Source organism: Pseudophryne corroboree, chromosome 2, assembly GCF_028390025.1.
Source record: "Pseudophryne corroboree isolate aPseCor3 chromosome 2, aPseCor3.hap2, whole genome shotgun sequence".
In the NCBI taxonomy this organism is placed as follows: domain Eukaryota; kingdom Metazoa; phylum Chordata; class Amphibia; order Anura; family Myobatrachidae; genus Pseudophryne; species Pseudophryne corroboree.
The window spans coordinates 832,408,105-832,428,642 of NC_086445.1; the positions used below are offsets into that span (position 1 = coordinate 832,408,105).

General features: G+C 43.0%; 1 protein-coding gene across 3 annotated transcripts in view; it reads right to left on the bottom strand.

Moving 5' to 3' along the window:
• Positions 1-20,538, bottom strand: part of PHKA2 (phosphorylase kinase regulatory subunit alpha 2) — a 212,000-nt gene that overhangs the window by 123,476 nt on the left and 67,986 nt on the right. For all 3 annotated transcript variants that reach the window (XM_063955725.1, XM_063955724.1, XM_063955723.1), the window contains exons 7-15: positions 12,017-12,097; positions 10,914-11,012; positions 9,257-9,403; positions 8,918-8,971; positions 5,253-5,375; positions 4,878-4,973; positions 4,571-4,678; positions 1,389-1,467; positions 525-659 (exon numbers count right to left, since the gene is read on the bottom strand). In XM_063955725.1, the coding sequence (XP_063811795.1) occupies positions 525-659; positions 1,389-1,467; positions 4,571-4,678; positions 4,878-4,973; positions 5,253-5,375; positions 8,918-8,971; positions 9,257-9,403; positions 10,914-11,012; positions 12,017-12,097 (922 nt within the window). The remainder of the gene's footprint in view (positions 1-524; positions 660-1,388; positions 1,468-4,570; positions 4,679-4,877; positions 4,974-5,252; positions 5,376-8,917; positions 8,972-9,256; positions 9,404-10,913; positions 11,013-12,016; positions 12,098-20,538) is intronic.

The window sequence follows — 20,538 nt, forward strand, 5'->3', positions numbered from 1 at the left end:
GTCACACAGCCTTTGTGATCATGCCCCCGACATGCCCCCATTGGGCCGTCTGTGGCCACCGTTCGCGCCACCCCGCAACGCACCGTCTCCTCCCTGGAAACGGAGCGTTGCCTGCATCCCCCGCCACGTGACTGCCTCTGCCTGATTGACAGGCAGAGGCGAACGCATTTTCTGCACAACCCCCCCCCCCCCGCGCAGAAAGTGCAGGTGCATGCGCAGGATGGGCGCTGCGCATGCGCCTGCAGGCCGATTGTAAAAATTCTGGTTGGAACGTCCATTATGTGGCACCTGTGTCTCTAGCTGCCACTACAACGGTTGATTGTGGTGACCGGCCGGTATACTATTGTATATATTTCTATAAATTTTATTTAAAAAAACTGTGATTTTTTTTCTAAAAAGTACACCTGTGTTTTGAGCGCCCTTCAATTTCATTCTCCTTAGTACTGTAGGTTGTACTAATAGTATTATAACAGAATAATTGTAAAGACTAATTGTAAAGCACTGCATTGTTCCGCTGCACTTACCGAGTTTTGCATATAAGTGACTCAAAATTCTCGCAGGCTGCACTCGGAACGGCCTGACGTCACTGAAGCTCTCAACATTGATGTCATGTTTTTTTAACATGTTCTTAATTTCTTCTGATTCTGCCAGAACTGAAACTGAAAAAACATATGGGAACAGTTACTACCACTAACAAAACCTCACTGAAAATCGACCATTGTAACGTTTTACTATTAGCAGCAGCTAACAAGTGTACGAGATGGGGAGTCAAAGCAAAATGCGGATTTAGACAGAAACCATTACTTACCACGTGTGCCGTATATGAAAAAAACAGATTCTGGCTATTCTGCATATCTGATTTTAAAGATGCAATGCGTTTTGATCTAAATGACTAAGAATGTGCTACATGTACAGAAGGATACGTTACACCATACAGTACATAGCTCAAGAAGAGGAGGTCCAAAGGACATGTAAGTGGGTGTGATGATAGGATTTGCATCATCACAATCTCCGCAGCCTGCTGCACAACATTTGCGTCATTGCAGCGCAGGCTCCTGATGGCGGATCATCAAAGTCCTGCCCACTCCAGAACAAAGTGCAGCAGGTTCCAGAGAAGCGTTATCAAGTATGCGTTAAAGCAGTAGGAGAGTCCACACATATAGGTCTGCCAGTGCGGAGCTTTAATGCAATGTTGTACTTTCCGAACACCGACCATAGTAAATCGTTTACATTCAAAGTATTAGAAACACATGAAAAACATGCTAAAAACAGCTCACACATGACAAATGTAAATATGTATGAAGCTAAATGATCCTTGAACTGCACTTTGAAACCAAGGAAAGAATCATATATAATTTACCAGCACTCTTACTTTACTAAGTGCATACCTTGCACTACAATGTCAGGCTTAAATCCAGTTGAAAATCTTCTATTTAAGGGATCAATTTCTCCAACAGCTAAAAATCCCTGTAAACCACAAAACAAAACAAAACAGAACATTAAATGCTAATCATTTAAATAAGCTGCTAATTGAAAGAAAATATGTATGTGTGCTGTACCTTTTAATCCTACAATTTAGGGGCTAATGTGAAGGGGGACACATATGAAGGGAAAAATATCCGTGAACGTGCATCTATCTGAATTTTTTTTTCCCCTTTGCGTTGGTTGTACATCACGAGTAATGGAGCTGATTATGAGTCGGAAACAAACAGGCTGTGCTTGCATGATTTATTTATTTACTTCCAGTTATTTATATAGCGCACACATATTCCACAGCGTTTTACAGAGAATATTTGGCCATTCACATCAGTCCCTGCCCCAGTGGAGCTTACAGTCTATGGGGGTCATTCCGAGTTGATCGCTAGCTGCCGTTGTTCACTGCGCAGCGATCAGTGGAAAAAATGGCTAAACTGCGCATGCATAGGCACCACAATGCGCACACGCGTCGTATGGGTACAAAGTCCATTGTGGTTTTGCACTGGTTCTAGTGACTATTCCAATCGCACAGCCGGCTGCAAGGTGATTGACAGAAAGAGGGCGTTTCTGGATGTCAACTGACCGTTTTCAGGGAGTGTTTGGAAAAACGCAGGCGTGCCGGAGAAAAAGCAGGCGTAGCTGGGCGAACGCTGGGCGGGTGTGTGGCGTCAAAAGCCAACCCTTCAACGTTAGAATCAAGGCGCACGAAGAGTAAGTTCAGCGCAGGTCTTGTTTTGCACAAAATATTTTTGCAGGCGCTCTGCTGCACAAGCGTTCGCACTTCTGCAAAGCAAAAATACACTCCCCGGTGGGCGGCGACAATGCGTTTGCACGGCTGCTAAAAACTGCTAGCGAGCGATCAACTCGGAATGACCCCCTATATTCCCTACCACATGTACACGGACACACATTCACTCTAGGTTTAATTTTGTTGGGATCCAGAGTACCTGGAGAAAACCTACGCAAGTACATGGAGAATATACAAACTCCACATAGTTAGGGTCATAGTGGGAATCGAAGCCATGACCTCAGTGCTGTGAGGCAGTAATGCTAACCATTACACCATCCATGATGACATGCAAGTCTGATTTACTACCTTATGCTAATGAGAATTTCCCGTAGGACTAATATGAAGATCCATGCAGCCTCAAGCGGGAAATACAAAAGTTGAATGCTGTCTGTAAATTGTAATTAAATACAAAACAATACTACAAATTACAAATTAACCACTTGCCAGGCATGATCGCATCAGATACGACTACACCAGGCTGTGTTTTCACTATGCGGCTGCTGGAAGAGAAGCTCACAGACGGATCTCCTGTCTCTCTGCTTCCTGGTTCCCTACCCCCAGTGCCTGCCATGCTGCCGATCACCGCTGATCGGTCAGCCCGGCAGCACCCCCCACCCGGTGGCTGCATACATTAGCACCCGCTGGAGAAATGTAAAAAAAGTAGCCCTCACCTTCCCTGTGGGGCGGCCGGAGGCTGCAGACAGAATCAGGTGCCGGGAAACTGAAGTTGTGATGTTCCTACCATCGATGATCACAATGTTCCAACCATCAATGTTTATTTATTTATTTTTTTAATATTGTTTTTTTTAAAGGTTTTTTTTTTTTTTATAAAATTGTATTATGTATACTTTAAATAAATGTTCTTAACCTAATTCAATCATGAAAAAACCCTGCAATGTCATTTAAGTAATTGAGTATCCTGGTGTCATATAATAAAGCCACAAGTACTATCATCTAGAGCAGTCAATATGCAATCTGTCTGTCAGAAGCTACAAGCGTCTGCTACTAATAGTCATCATCATCCTCACTGCGTATCACTGCACCAGCCTTCCAGTACCAACAAGAGTGCCGACACGGATCAGCAGGTGAGGATACATGTATCCATGTCACAACTACACGCATTCAGACGATGGTTAACCACCGTGCCCACAATTGTTTCGCCTCTCTGAGCGTTATAAGATAAAGGTCTACAAAGTGTACATATGGAAGAAAAGTGTAGATGTTTTGGGGGGATCGGTATGATTTAACTACAATCAAAATTCCAACGGTCAAAATACTGACAACAATTGACCAATGGTCAAAACACAGACAAGGTGAAAATACTGACATCGTCAAAATACCGACATTTAAAATCTGGACACGGTCAAAATGCCGACATTTAAAATGTCGACAAGTCAAAAGGTCGTCACGGGTTTATCAAATTTTTGGGTGTGTATGTCGACATGGGTCGTCATGGACACCGCAAGTGTACCGTGTCTCCTCGCATGGCTCGCTATCCACTGGGTGGTAAAGTATGGACAAATCAGTTTCAATGAAAAATTCATGTCGATTTTTGACCTATCGACATTTAAAATGTCGGTATTTTGACCATGTCAACATTTTTAATGTCGGTATTTTGACCTTGTCAGTATTTTGACCATCGATCAATGGTTGTCGGGATTTTGACCGTCGGGATTTTGTTTGTCGGTAAATTGACTGCATCCCATTTTGGGTGGGCATGCACAGTATGGAAATGTATATCTTACACAAAAAAGTAAATAATAGATATACAGTATGTTCAGTTCTAAATGAGCCCCTTATGAAAGGGGTAAGTGTACTTGTACAATCATATAATAAACCTGATGCCCATTGTCTTAGATGTTGTGTTATCGTACTTGCCCCACAATTGACTTACGTTTTTTTCAGGCGCTGCTAATTCCAATCCCTGGTGCTTACAGCAAATGAATGCAGTAACAGAGAACAGTGGCCTCCAAGTAAGAATACAAGTAGCACACGTGTGTTTGCATGTGACACGCTTTTTCACTTGTGTTTTTTTAAGGCAAATCAAATACAGGGGGATAACGCCTAACCTTTATTAATCTATACTGATAACTGTGTGAAGATATTTGGGGATGATAATACAAAGTTGATAAAGGAGATGGGGGATGGATGCCTTTTGAGTTTAAATTAACCACTTATTATATATTATATCTATTAGTTACACAAACATTGGATTGAAAGTAAGGACTTCGTATAATAAAGTTGTCAAAATCGCAATAATTCCTTTTACTTAAATATGTATTCTTCTTAAATGATTATTCATACCTCAGCGAGCAGGGATCCGAGAACATAGAGCGACTGTCCCCACAGATGTGGCATCTTTCCCAAAGCAACACGGTCAACCGTATGGGGGTTATGATATTCCTCTTCTATCTAAGGGCATAGCAAGGAATACATACTGTAGCATGTTATCTTGTGTGGAAGCACTTTTCTCTGTAACCTACCCTCTACCAGCATGTTTGAAAACCTAATAAAAATGCTTAATAAACACAAACATACACGCTAAAAACAAACGCTAAGCACTTACACTACTAAGCAAGCTAAAATTCTATAATCTCTACAATGTGATCACCTTGTCATATGGGACGGCGTACAATTCCGGCACAAGGTGAATCCCATTTTTCCCTCTGATTATTATTCCTTCCAGAGCCTCTCTGTACTCTTGTACCTTAAATACAACACGGAATGAAACAAATGCCATGTAAATGTAATGCACAGTGTACAACAGGAATGCAGTACAGTATAATAGATAGAAAGCATCAGTAACTGACAGTATGACGTTAATTAGGTATGTAGTAATACTAACAGACACCAAACCAAGTGGCCATGACTCAGGATAGGTGATAGAGAATCATGTCACGTGGTAACTAAGACAGTAGAGGTAGAAGAGTTTTGAAGGTGTAATGTGTTGAGTGCATGTAGATGCTGAGGAATATTTTATTTTTACCTGAACTTGGTCCCCATTAAATATTCCATCAATGACTAGGTATGTCCAGAATATAGGCCACTCGCATTCAATGTTCTCAAACAACTTCAGCTCTGTTGAGTCATAATGTAACCTAGCTGGGTCCTGGGAAATGGTATATTAAAGGAACACTGGTTTATTTAGCCTTATAGCATCCTGTGTTTTTGTTTTTAGTTTGCATAGGAGTATCACTGATTTCTGCTGTACTGATGAGACCACTGTGTCCACATAGTAGAGCCGCAGTTCTTATCTCTAATGGATGTTTCCTGTGATACACATACTGACTTAAGATGGGCATATTACAATTATCAATTATACAATTATCAATTACAATTATCTACCTGGTTGGAATGAAAATCTGGTAATGGATGAGAGCAAATGACAATTGACCATTTGCTCCCAAACACTGGAAAAAGGACATTACACGTCATTTAGACAATTGGTTAAATCATGGATTTATCCAATCTGTATGAACGACGGCGGCTTTTGTCCACTTTCCAGTGTTTGGGAGCAAATGATCGATTGTCATTTGCTCTTATCCACTACCAAATTTTCATGCTTGCTAACCAGATCTGCCAGATAATTGTATATTGTATGCCCAGCTTTACTGTCCATTGCGCTGTATTTCTTTGAACACATATCATTTTGTCCATTCACCTACACGTTCTAATAATAAAACAATGAATATAACACAAAGAATATAGAAATAATCCACTGTCCCCAATGGGTAGCCCCCAGTCAAACAGTGAATGTGGGGTCTAACATGCATACTTATGTAAGAGCATAAACTCTACACAGCTGTGTAAAAACATTGAGTGCATATTGATACCAGATGCATAGAAAATAAACACAGGTGTAAGAAACATCCAGAATTGCAAGTATATAAAAATAATAACAGATATATTGATAAACCATAAAAGTAAATAACCAAGCAATGTGCGCAATAAGAGGAGTCATTTATTATATTTTAAGCATGGAGCTCTGAATCATAGTACAAATGATCCAGAAGCAGTCTAGCTAGGTCAAAATCTGGATTTTCTATTAATTGGATCTATTTCCTGATGCCATATACGTAGTCCTTAACTATACGCACGGGCACAGCCAAAAGTCTGTGGGCCCCATAGCAACATTTTAGGAGAGACCTCAACGCTTTAAGAGAGTCACCTCTCTCTGCAGCAGTTGCACATTTTATGAAACATAGCAGTGCCCTAGATCATTGTATGTCCCACAGTAGTGCCCCAGTTCATTTTATGCCCTGTAGTAGTGCCCTAGTTTATTTTCTGCCCCATAGTAGTGCCCCAGTTCACATTTTGTCATACACTGCCCCAGTTCAAATTATCCCACACTGTCCTAGATCATATTATGCCACACAGTGATACTAGTTCACATTATCCCATACAGTGCCCCTAGTACACAATATGCCACAGTGCCCAGTTCACATTATGCCACACAGTGCCCTCAGTTCACATTATGCCACACAGTGCCCCCAGTACATATTTGCCCAACTGTAGTGTGCCAGTTTGTAATGATGCAATGCTTGGTAGACAACTATATGATCTGTGTGCATTTGAGTTGGGCCCCCTAGCCTCTGGGCCTCATAGCAATGGCACCTCCTGCTCACACTATAGGTACAGCCATGACCCTATGCATGAGGTGGAAAACATAGAAAGACATGTACAAACACAGACTCATTCTGTACAACAGTCCCTGACCGCAACCTACTATACCTACTTCTCTATTCTCAGTGAAATGCAACAGCTTTATTGTTACTAATCAGATAATGTTACAACAGCCCAGGTAGTTACAGTCAGAAAAATGAATGGCACACGTGTAGGTATTGCCATTAGCTCTGGTAAATTCACCTGAAATTGCGATGTGATCTGTATTGTACCAAAACAAGTATGGTTGCCGAGAATGACCTGGCAAAAAGCAGCCAGACAATCGTCCTCTTCATAACCCTAAGGGGTCTATTTACTAAGCCTTGGATGGAGATAAAGTGTATGGAGATAAAAGTACCAGCCAATCAGCTCCTAACTGACATTTTTCAAATACAGTCTGTGACATGACAGTTAGGAGCCGATTAGCTGGTACTTTATCTCCGGCCACTTTATCTCCATCCAAGGCTTAGTAAATAGACCCCTAAATCTGCTGCTGTCCTGTATGTGTGGTCACCTGGTGATCTGTTGACTGCACTAACATGTCAGAAAGTGACAGGGCACAATGAGTGGTGCTGTGCAATTTGGCAAAACCCTGTCTGTAGCCAAATTGGAAGTGATCCTGGCACTTGGGTCACAAGATATAATCGGCCTCGGACTGAAGGAGAAGCAACATAAAGTGACACACTGGTGCTGTGCTAGGCACCTGCAAAGACACATTGGACCATGGTGGTCATTCCGAGTTGATCGCTCGTTGCCGATTTTCGCTATGCTGCGATTTGTTGCTAAGTGCGCATGCGCATGGTACGCAGCACGCATGTGTTTAGTTATTTAACTAAAAACTTAGCAGTTTTGCTGTTGATCGTGCGGCGCTTTTCAGTCGCACTGCTGATCGGTGAGTAATTGACAGGAAAAGGGCGTTTCTGGGTGGTAACTGAGCGTTTTCCGGGAGTGTGCTAAAAAACGCACGTGTGTCAGGGAAAAACGCGGGAGTGTCTGGAGAAACGAGGGAGTGGCTGGCCGAACGCAGGGTGTGTTTGTGACGTCAAACCAGGAACTAAACGGACCGAGCTGACCGCAATCTAGGAGTAGGTCTGGAGCTACTCAGAAACTGCAAGAAAATATTTAGTAGCAATTATGCTAATCTTTCGTTCGCTATTCTGCTAAGCTAAGATACACTCCCAGAGGGCGGCGGCCTAGCGTTTGCAATGCTGCTAAAAGCAGCTAGCGAGCGAACAACTCGGAATGACCACCCATGTGCATGAAGTCTAAATATTTATAGCTAGCAACAATCTATCCTTATATTTTGTGCTATGCGTTATATAGAAACATGCAAGAACAACGGCAACAACAAAAACATCGCAATGAGGAAATAAAAGAATGTGTAATGTCTGTTCATATAGGGGGTAATTCCAAGTTGATCGCAGCAGGAATTTTGTTAGCAATTGGACAAAACCATGTGCACCGCAGGGGAGGCAGATATAACATTTGCAGAGAGAGTTAGATTTGGGTGTGGTGTGTTCAATCTAATTTGCAGTGTAAAAATAAAGCAGCCAGTATTTACCCTGCACAGAAACAAAATAACCCACCCAAATCTAACTCTCTCTGCACATGTTATATCTGCCCCTCCTGCAGTGCACATGGTTTTGCCCAATTGCTAACAGAATTCCTGCTGCGATCAACTTGGAATTACCCCCCCATGCCCGAAGCATGGCGAGCGAAGCGGTGCACTAATTGGGGTTCCCGGTCACTCTACGAAGAAAACGACACCCAAAAAACATAAAAAAAACCATGTCGACCTTTTTCCATGTCGACCTTGTTCCTGTCGACCTTTTGTCCATGTTGACCTAAGGTGTGACGACCAATTGGCATCGACCTAAGGTGTGTCGACCTTTTTGTTGTCGACCCTGAGTCCCAGACCCCTTGGAATTACCCCCATGGAACACATATATCTCAATAATTCTAAATAAAATCTTTATAGCATAATTTTACCTCTCTGGGTGTTTTATAACCATCCCTGAGAAATCGGCAGCAGCCATACCTTCCCTGAAAGTACAATAAAACAAGGAGGCGTTTCAGAAGCTGTGAGGCTGTGACATGGGAATTAGGCAGATGAGCAGAGATGTGAGAACGCAACTTCTGTAATGCAATATCGTTGTTTGCACAATGTTATAGCAATACAATAATAAACAAATGAAGTATGGTAAAATGACTGCACATGATAACTGAGTAATCAGTAAGTAGCAAGACAGCCGTTATGAGATATACTGTATCTATATTGCACAGTAATATCACATAATTGACATATTGTATATAGAACAGAAATCGTACTTGTAGCTTTGTGATGATTTCATTTTTGGTAACATTAACCAGGTTTATATCTTCCACTGCGAATGCCGGATATGAAATAATAGAGAGCAGACCAGCATCAATCTCTTTGGAGGTGGACGCTCGTGGTAACATGGAGTAAAGGATTGACTGTAAAGATAAATACACAAGTGTAAGTCTGTATTCCACATTAAAAAAGGTATACGTAACATTTCTGCTAACATGTATGAAACAAAATAAAGTAAAAGAAAAAACAACAAAGACTGTTAAGTATTGCTACCTGTACATGAATAATGTATATGTCTAATAGGAGGCCAGGCAAGGCGCATTTCAAGAGAAATGTATATGATGATTTTTAATCACTATAATTCACTAATGTCTGCCTGCAGTTCCCTAGAGTGCCAGATGCTCCTTAGCACTTAGAAACATAATGACAGTTGGTGAGATTGGGCATAGTTGCCAAGTACGGATGTGTTGTGTTTTGTATGAACAGTTTTGAGGAGCAGCGTACTGAAGTGAGATAGCAAGAGTGAAGTAAACTCTTAGATTCAATGAAAGTAACAGATTACAGGGAATGAGCCTCTTAAATATGTGTCCTCGTACACTATTACTGCAGTCGGACCAGACAGCCCCTCTCTACAGGTCCCGTGTGATTCTGAAAGCACCGGTCATCTTTCTCGTCTGAATCGCAATGCAACTAGGACACACCAGGAGACTGCACAGTCTGCACTGATTTCATATGCAACACTTGTATATTTCTGTGCGACTGAGTCTGAATCTGTATACAAAGTGCTATGATATAGCTGCTGCAGCTTTTTTCCATGTCATGCTCCTTTGCACTTTGGGTGAAAAAGATGTGAAACAGATGCCCAGCACTAGTAGAGCCGCACGTTACCTGGCAGTTCATTCACACTAAGGTATCACGCGCCTCACGGTATATCAAAGCTCGGTTTATGAGGACACATCTATACATAGAGATGTTATATTTTTATTGTTCAACTAAATATAATCATTTTGCAATACACCGTCCAGGACAGGATGTAGCACTGAGCCTAGATGCCTATCTTGGAGTGGCAGAGACTGAAGGCAGCTTTTTCCTGGTAAACAATATGGACATTGATTTCTAGCAGCAAAGCAATATTAACTAAGGATGAGAAATTATGACCCAAACTGGTACAGGAGACTTACAGCAAACCAGAATATAATGAGTTAACTGTAAAGGGCGCAAATTGCGCATTGAAAATCAGCAGGGCTTCAGAATTTTACAACTCTTTCCAATGTGAAATGATTTAACATATAACGTATATTAATACTTACCCCTAAAATACACAAGTATTTACATTAACCAGTTATTGGATAGGACAGGGGTGCAGAGCTCCCTTCCTTGAATGCCAGACAAAAGTCACATTTAGGACATGGTTAAACACTGATCAGTGAATAAGTGGCTCACTCACCAAATTAGTCAGGAATGATCATTAAAACGTCACCTCTCACCAGGCCCGTAAGGCTTGGAATTGTGTAACTCTGAAGCTTTGTAATACATAAAATAACAGCTATGGTTCTCATTCGCAAATGCAAAAGTAGGCATAAAGGGTGATATGAAATTGCTTATATGTTTCATAACGGTTTCCTAGACAAACACAGATTCTGTGACCCTTACCTGACAATGCTCTACGTCATCAGGAAGGACGTGAATCACTGACTTAGGACCACCATGAGCGCCAAACAGGTCAAGTTCATCAATAGCTTCTAGAGCAGCCTTTAAAGAAACATACACTCATTGTTCTATCAATGAACTATACTTATATCCTCACTAGATTGCTCCTTTTGAAGTGTGTGTTTTCTCTATACCTGTATTTACATTGCATTTAGACATACAGTTGTGATGATGATACATGTATGTGTTGCTTACATAAACAGACTTTTGCATTTACATAAAGTCTACACCTGTATTCCAGTGTGATCTAGCAAGAAAACCATTAGCTTTAAAGCAGCAATATACGTTTCAAGGCAAAAACAACCTAATTGTGCATTTAAACTAATTGCAGTTTTACATCCAATGGCAATGTCACCAAAATCACACCGGGGCCAACAAATTGTAGCCTAATACAAACTTGCTGCAAATAGCATGTGTGTACCAAAACTGTCCATCCAGTTTTGGTTCTTCTGTGATCCAGACTGCGCAGGCCAATAGCTAGATGAGCACTTCTGTGCAGTATGGCCCATGAAGTGTGGCCACAGATACCTATTTACATAGCTTCAGGACTGAAGTCCACATACTGTGAGTCAATAATAGTCATTTATACTGCATGTATATAGCCCTAGTAGCTGTTTGGCAAGTCACACACTATTATTATTATTATAATTATTATAATTATTAATATTATTATCCTTTATGTATATGGCGCCACAAGGGATCTGCAGCACCCAATTACAGAGTACATAAATGAATAATCCAAACAGGAAAACATTGACTTACAGTTGAAGACAATATAGGACAAGTACAGGGTAAATAAACATAGCTGCATCAGCAGACGACCGTGAAATAAGTATCACGGTGGCAGAATACCATGCCATTTGGTGCTGTAGAAGGTGGTTTAAGTAAGAAAAGGATAAGAACATGAGGAGTTGCGGGCCCTGTTCGTGAGAGCTTACATTCTAAAGGGGAGGGGCAGAAAGTCAGCGGTGACGCAGATGGGGTAGACACTGAGCGTGGAACAGAGGGTTAGGATGAGATTTGGCTGGGTCACTATAACATCTTACTTTTGCCATCCCCACCGAGCTGGCATTAAGCTCAGGAATTCCTTGATTTGTTTTGTCTCCTCGCTCCCACATTCCATAATCCTGAAAGTGAAACACAATAATACAGTCACAGAATGTGGTAGGTAAAGCGTTACTTCTGCTGGGGTAGTGCTGAAACCAATGTTTGTGATCTCAAGCCTGGTCAAAATTGATCAAAGCCTAACAGATAAATGACAATAAGGAGAGAAAGCGCACACTTCTGTGTAGTATTCATTGACCCCAACTGGACTGTATTATAGGTTCTTCTTACTAAAGCATCTGTTTCTGAACTGCATATCAGAGGCCTTAAAAAGTCTTCAACTTCCATATCCCATGAAGGTAAGCCTCAAACAAAGCAATAAGGCGCTCCTCATAGTAAGTAAGCTCCAGTTATTAAAAAACATACAAGTTAAAAAAACATAGGCCCTCATTCCGAGTTGTTCGCTCGGTACATTTTTTCGCATCGCAGCGATTTTCCGCTTAGTGCGCATGCGCACTGTCCGCACTGCGACTGCGCCAAGTAAATTTGCTATGCAGTTAGGATTTTTACTCACGGCTTTTTCATCGTTCAGGCGATCGGAGTGTGATTGACAGGAAGTGGGTGTTTCTGGGCGGAAACAGGCCGTTTTATGGGCGTGTGGGAAAAAACGCTACCGTTTCTGGGAAAAACGCGGGAGTGGCTGGAGAAACGGAGGAGTGTCTGGGCGAACGCTGGGTGTGTTTATGACGTCAAACCAGGAACGACAAGCACTGAACTGATCGCAGATGCCGAGTAAGTCTGGAGCTACTCTGAAACTGCTAAGAGGTGTGTAATCGCAATTTTGAGAATCTTTCGTTCGCAATTATAAGAAGCTAAGATTCACTCCCAGTAGGCGGCGGCTTAGCGTGTGCAAAGCTGCTAAAAGCAGCTTGCGAGCGAACAACTCAGAATGAGGGCCATAGTTCACCATGGACTAGTAAAGATATGTCCTCATATATCTTTGCTGCAGTCATGCCAAGCAGTTTCGGCCTCTTGGCATGCCAGGTCACATGAGAATCTTTTTTGGCAAAAATGCATTTTAGTTGCAACAAAACGTGACTACTCTAGGACGCACAAGGAGACTGCACTGATTAATTTGATATACTGTATGACACTTGTGTATCTGTGTGCGACTGAGTCTGTGACTGTATACGAAGTGCTACAATGTAGCAGCTGCAGCTTTTTTCTAATATAAGTTCTATTCTGCCCAGTATACAGACTCAGTCACACACAATACACAAGTATCATATATCAAATTACTCAGCACAGTCTCCTTGTGCATCTTAGCCGCATCTCTCTGCTTCTAAACGCATTTAGGGCAAAAAAAGATGCCCTGACTTTAGCAGAGGCACATCTGTAGTACTTGCCAGATTTCAGATGACACTGGAAGCCTTAGTACCTGATGTATGTATAATATTGGACCCCCATCCCGGGTATGAATAAGGAAGATTTTCAGGCTTTAAGTCCGCTGAGCCAAGGCTGAAGTTACCAGCCCTGTCTACCAACGTGTTTCGACTGTTTGCAGTCTTTATCAAGGTGTATGTGTATGGTGGAAGGTCCCCTTATGTATACCGAGTGGACAATAGAAAAAGGGCATCTACTCCCATTTTGGTGTTAAATAATTGTAACAATCTATCCATATAAAAATGGATGTAGGTATGTGTTTATCTGTGTATGTATGTTCCAGCATAACTCTGGAATGCATAGAGCAATTTACACCAAACTTGGTACACATATGACTTACAATCTGGAAGGGGGTGACATGTAAATAGACATAGTTTTCGGGTTGCAGAGATGAACAGTGACACTCCCGATGCCGTTTCAGTCCAAGTTCGGCCCACATCAGTTAGAAATTTTGTCACCCAGGGAAAGGCAGTTATTTGGTGCGCCCCCCGTAGGTCATAAGCCCTAACTTTTGGTCACTGCATCACTCCTTTCCTGGTCTCTTCACCCTCCAGCTGGTGACCCATTCACACCCGCCAGGCCTTCTGAAACCTCTACAGGTGAACCTCTCATGCCGTCCTTACCCTTCTGCTGGTTATCCCCCCCCCCCTCCAAGCCTCCTTGCTCCTCTGCCACTCTGCACTGCTGGGGACACCACACTCACTGACAGCAGATAGGGCTGGGGGCTGGAGAATGAGATGCCTTTTCTGTCTCCCTGGTCACCCAAGGTCTCCAGCAGAAAGAGTGGGGCGCCGAGGCCTGGAGAGAGGCAGAGTCTCACGTCCTGAATAACAGGAAGAGTCTGAACCTGACCTGCGTTAGCAGCCATCCGACATCCGGCCTGTGTGAAAGGGAATGCCAGAGACAAACAACATGCTGGAGACACCAGAGGCAAGGGCTTCTCCCTGTCACTGAACCGGGTATGGGTAGTGGCGGGACCCAGCAGCGGGTAGTCCCTTGTGGCCGAGAGGAGTGAGGGAAGGCAGAGGGAGGGGGTGTTAGGGGTGACCTCTGTGCTCTGATGTAATATTATCAAGGAGTTAACCTAATGGCAGCAGTACTTCAGTGCTTCAATCGACAGGGTTGCTGCCTTTGTGCCTAGGTTACCTGGAGGCCCTGACGTGTGATTTCATTCCCATTTGTCAGAGTAAAACCCCCCAAAGAGTATTAATAAACATAAAATAGTAATACAGTATCTATCTATCTATCTATCTATCTATCTATCTATCTATCTATCTATCTATCTATCTATCTATCTATCTATCTGCTACAGGTGCTCCTCGGGTAATGCAAGAACCATGGATTAATATTTACTTACATTAAGACGTCTCAAATTTACATCTCTATAGATTTACCAAATTTGTAACACTCAATTATCTTTGCAACCGTGAAAATCAGAAACTCCCGTGCAAAGAACGGGTAGAAAAGCTAGTTAAAACTAATTTGCAGTATTTACTATGGTTGACATGGTGAGCAAACACATAGATCCATTCTGTATTCTTAAACAATGAAACATCTAAACAAATATATAATAAATAAGTGGCCACAGTGATTCCTACTTCAGGTTTACAGACTTTTATTATCTCGTCATATTTCAATGAGATTTTATACCGTAAATGTGCTATATAAAAATATTATAACCAGTAGCTTGGGGCTATGGGGATTCTGGCTAGTGGGAACGCTAGTCTGCGCACCCCCCCACTGACTTTCCTTCCCGTTTTAGCATCTGGTATGCGTTAAACTGCTTGGAACGCATACCACCTCCAGGATATTGCAGAAAGCTTTCTGAAACAATTCCAATACCCCTTTCACACCGCAAATGCCGGATCCTACCCGGGAATTGGAAACAGATCCTTTCCAGGTGGGATCTGTCATTGGACGCTACAGCAGGCTCCCGTAACCTGGCAATATGCCAGGCAGGTTGCCATAGCAGCGGGGGGGGCGGAGCCGACAGCAGAGGCGGCGCTGAAAGATGAGCTCATCTCCGCACCGTCTCTCCCTATCTAGTGAACAGGTCCCGGGTGAACCTGTTTACGCTGCCACTGACCTGGTATCCAAACCGGGAATAACACTGCTTTATTCCCGGGTTGAATTACCGGGTCAGGCGACCCGGGAATTCCACCATGGCGCTTTCACACTGCACACCGACCCGTGTCGACCGGGCAATATGTGCGGTGTGAAAGGGGTAATATTGACCTGGGATGTATTTAAAATGAGAGTGCTCGACACTACATTGAAAGATATATAAATAGAAACACAATTAATAGAAATAATGCACTATCTTTAAAAGGGGCATTTAAATATTATAAGAGGAAGATACAGGTGAAGAATCAGTCTAAAAATTAATAAAATATACAAAAGTGGTTAAAAATATAAAGATCTAAAATATTAAAAATATTACGGAAAATGCTTGATCTTAAACATACAATAAAAGGAAATAGAAAAATAAGAATTTACTCACCGGTAATTCTATTTCTCGTAGTCCGTAGTGGATGCTGGGAACTCCGAAAGGACCATGGGGAATAGCGGGCTCCGAAGGAGGCTGGGCACTCTAGAAAGATCTTAGACTACCTGGTGTGCACTGGCTCCTCCCACTATGACCCTCCTCCAAGCCTCAGTTAGGATACTGTGCCCGGACGAGCGTACACAATAAGGAAGGATTTTGAATCCCGGGTAAGACTCATACCAGCCACACCAATCACACCGTACAACTCGTGATATGTAACACAGTTAACAGTATGAAACAATAGAGCCTCTCAACAGATGGCTCAACAATAACCCGATTTAGTTAACAATAACTATGTACAAGTATTGCAGATAAACCGCACTTGGGATGGGCGCCCAGCATCCACTACGGACTACGAGAAATAGAATTACCGGTGAGTAAATTCTTATTTTCTCTGACGTCCTAGTGGATGCTGGGAACTCCGAAAGGACCATGGGGATTATACCAAAGCTCCCAAACGGGCAGGAGAGTGCGGATGACTCTGCAGCACCGAATGAGAGAACTCCAGGTCCTCCTCAGCCAGGGTATCAAATTTATAGAATTTTGCAAATGTGTTTGTCCGTGACCAAGTAGCAGCTCGGCAAAGTTGTAAAGCCGAGACCCCTCGGGCAGCCGCCCAAGATGAGCCCACCTTCCTTGTGGAATGGGCATTGACAGATTTTGGCTGTGGCAGGCCTGCCACAGTATGTGCAAGCTGAATTGTACTACAAATCCAACGAGCAATAGTCTGCTTAGAAGCAGGAGCACCCAGCTTGTTGGGTGCATATAGGATAAACAGCGAGTCAGATTTTCTGACTCTAGCCGTTCTGGAAACATATATTTTCAGTGCCCTGACAACGTCTAGCAACTTGGAGTCCTCCAAGTCCCTAGTAGCCGCAGGCACCACAATAGGCTGGTTCAGGTGAAACGCTGACACCACCTTTGGGAGAAACTGGGGACGAGTCCTCAATTTTGCCCTATCCATATGGAAAATCAAATAAGGGCTTTTACAAGACAAAGCCGCTAATTCTGATACTCGCCTGGCAGAAGCCAAGGCCAATAACATAACCACCTTCCACGTGAGATATTTCAGATCCACGGTTTTTAGTGGTTCAAACCAATGTGATTTTAAGAAACTCAACACCACGTTGAGATCCCAGGGTGCCACGGGGGGCACAAACGGGGGCTGAATATGCAGCACTCCTTTAACAAATGTCTGAACTTCAGGTACTGAAGCTAGTTCTTTTTGAAAGAAAATCGACAGAGACGAGATCTGTACCTTAATGGAGCCCAGTTTTAGGCCCATATTTACTCCTGCTTGCAGGAAATGCAGAAATCGACCTAGTTGAAATTCCTCCGTTGGGGCCTTTTCGGCCTCACACCATGCAACATACCTCCGCCATATGCGGTGATAATGAGTTGCTGTGACCTCTTTCCTGGCTTTAATAAGCGTCAGAATGACTTCCTCCGGAATGCCCTTCTCCTTCAGGATCCGGTGTTCAACCGCCATGCCGTCAAACGCAGCCGCGGTAAGTCTTGGAACAGACAGGGGCCCTGCTGGAGCAGGTCTTGTCTGAGCGGCAGAGACCACGGGTCCTCTGAGATCATCTCTTGAAGTTCCGGGTACCACGCTCTTCTTGGCCAATCCGGAACCACGAGAATTGTGTTTACTCCTCGCTTTCTTATTATTCTCAATACCTTTGGTATGAGAGGTAGAGGAGGGAACACATAAACTGACCGGTACACCCACAGTGTCACTAGAGCGTCCACAGCTATCGCCTGAGGGTCTCTTGACCTGGCGCAATACCTCTCTAGTTTTTTGTTTAGGCGGGACGCCATCATGTCCACCTGTGGACGACCCCATTGATTTACAATCATTTGGAAGACTTCTGGATGAAGTCCCCACTCTCCCGGGTGGAGGTCGTGCCTGCTGAGAAAGTCTGCTTCCCAGTTGTCCACTCCCGGGATGAACACTGCTGACAGTGCTAGTACATGATTCTCCGCCCATCTGAGAATTTTTGTGGCTTCTGCCATCGCCATCCTGCTTCTTGTGCCGCCCTGTCGATTCACATGGGCGACTGCCGTGATGTTGTCTGACTGGATCAGCACCGGCTGGTGTAGGAGCAGGGATTTTGCTTGACTTAGGGCATTGTAAATGGCCCTTAGTTCCAGAATATTTATGTGAAGGGCAGTCTCCTGACTTGACCATAGTCCTTGGAAGTTTCTTCCCTTTGTGACTGCCCCCCAGCCTCGTAGGCTGGCATCCGTGGTCACCAGGACCCAGTCCTGTATGCCGAATCTGCGGCCCTCCAGAAGATGAGCACTCTGCAGCCACAACAGAAGAGACACCCTGGTTCTTGGGGACAGGGTTATCAAGCGATGCATCTGAAGATGCGATCAGGACCACTTGTCCAACAGGTCCCACTGAAAAATTCTGGCATGGAACCTGCCGAATGGAATTGCTTCGTAAGAAGCTACCATCTTTCCCAGGACCCGCGTGCAGTGATGCACCGATACCTGTTTTGGTTTTAGGAGGTCTCTGACTAGAGAAGACAACTCCCTGGCTTTCTCCTCCGGGAGAAACACTTTTTTTCTGGACTGTGTCCAGAATCATTCCCAGGAACATTAGACGTGTCGTGGGGACCAGCTGTGACTTTGGGATATTCAGAATCCAGCCGTGCTGGCGCAGCACTTCCTGAGATAGTGCTACTCCCACTAACAACTGTTCCTTGGATCGTGCCTTTATTAGGAGATCGTCCAAGTATGGGATAATTAAAACTCCCTTTTTTCGAAGGAGTATCATCATTTCCGCCATAACCTTGGTAAATACCCTCGGTGCCGTGGAGAGTCCAAACGGCAGCGTCTGGAATTGGTAATGGCAATCCTGTACCACAAATCTGAGGTACTCCTGGTGAGGATTGTAAATGGGGACATGCAGGTAAGCATCCTTGATGTCCAGGGATAGGACAGAATAAATGCTAAATTTTAGATTACTCATTATCACATTATCAACCTGTTTAGATTAATTATAATCAACAATAAGAGTGCTCCCAAAAAGGATTTCTTTTGTCTTCCCTTTCCTATTATATGTGTAGTTAATCTACAAAAGTAATTTTGGGAGCACCACCAATAATCAAAGTGCTATTCAAAGATTTGGTCATTAGCACTGTTTATATTGGTTATCTTTATATTTGTTTATACCTAAGTGTGGCTTTACAGCACACTGCTAGTGCGGAACTGACAAATCCTATTTCAAACGTACGCTACCGAGATTATTCTCGGCTTCTAGTTCTGGCACAGCAACGGACTGCTTCTCCGTAGAAACAAGTGATACAATCTAAAACCTTTGGGGATTCATTCCCCTCCTTTTTCATCTGTTCCCAAATCTCTGCCTCAAATCTTCAAACCCAGCCTCAAAATGAGCAATTTCAATTTAAAAAATGAATTGAATAATAAACGTTTGATGGAAGACATTGACAGAATATTCCCTAATCAACTAACTAAACTGTCTGTGGATCCTAATTGGGAAGACGATCTCCTGCAACTAAAAAGGACTCTACAAAAACGAATTAGGATCAACTGGGATCTCACCAGTTTGGAACAATATAACAAACAGAAAATAACTCCAAGAGGCCTGAGGCCCAAACTCTTCCCCTCCTTTGAATTATGTAGTGAGAACCTACGCAAGGAGTGGGAAATGAGCCTATTAAAATGCTCACAGGATTTAATGACTATTCTCATAAAACATAACAACTTGAGATTAGAGGAATGTACTAAAGAAATTGATCAGATTGGAGTCAAATTGGAACAATGGGAACAAGACATGGGATTTCAGAATACATTTGGAAGGATTAAAAAAGAGTTGGAGACCTATGAGGATGTGATAATAGAAAGAAAAAAAATCGAAATTTTCCAGGGATAAGAGGGATTTTCTCACAGGAAATATATTTAAGTGGACTCAAAATACCACCAAATTTCCTAACAAAAGAGATACACGGAGACCTGATCAGACACCATCATCATCTGAGATAGAACCCTCTGACGCTGAAGATACTGACACCAGAGAGGTCTATAACCAGGGACGCAATACCAATTCCCGGACCACAGCATCATCCTCATCAAACTCTTTTTTAGAGGATATCAGGGGTACCTTCCGTGGACGCCCCGACGAACTAAAACAAGGCGGGGCAAAAGGAAGAAGAGGAAGAGAGAGATGGAGATCTCCTCAGCCACACCGATATCCATCCAGGTGGAAGAAATAAACAACTCCACCGTATCAGCAACCAAACTTAAAATTATTAATTTATCTTCCCATGTCCTGACTCCCGATCAGATCTCGGTCCTAGAAAAGGGTCTTTCTTTTTCGCCGACAACTAATTTTGACCCATTCAAATGGGAAACCAACTTAAGACTCTTTGGTCGTAAGTTATTATTAACCAAATACTTTAACCAAAGAAAGGATGAAGTAACCAGCACACCCACAGATGTATTATCACAACAGGATACTGAAGCAATCAGGATTTTGGAAGAGCTGGCCAACGAACAGGTGGATCTTAC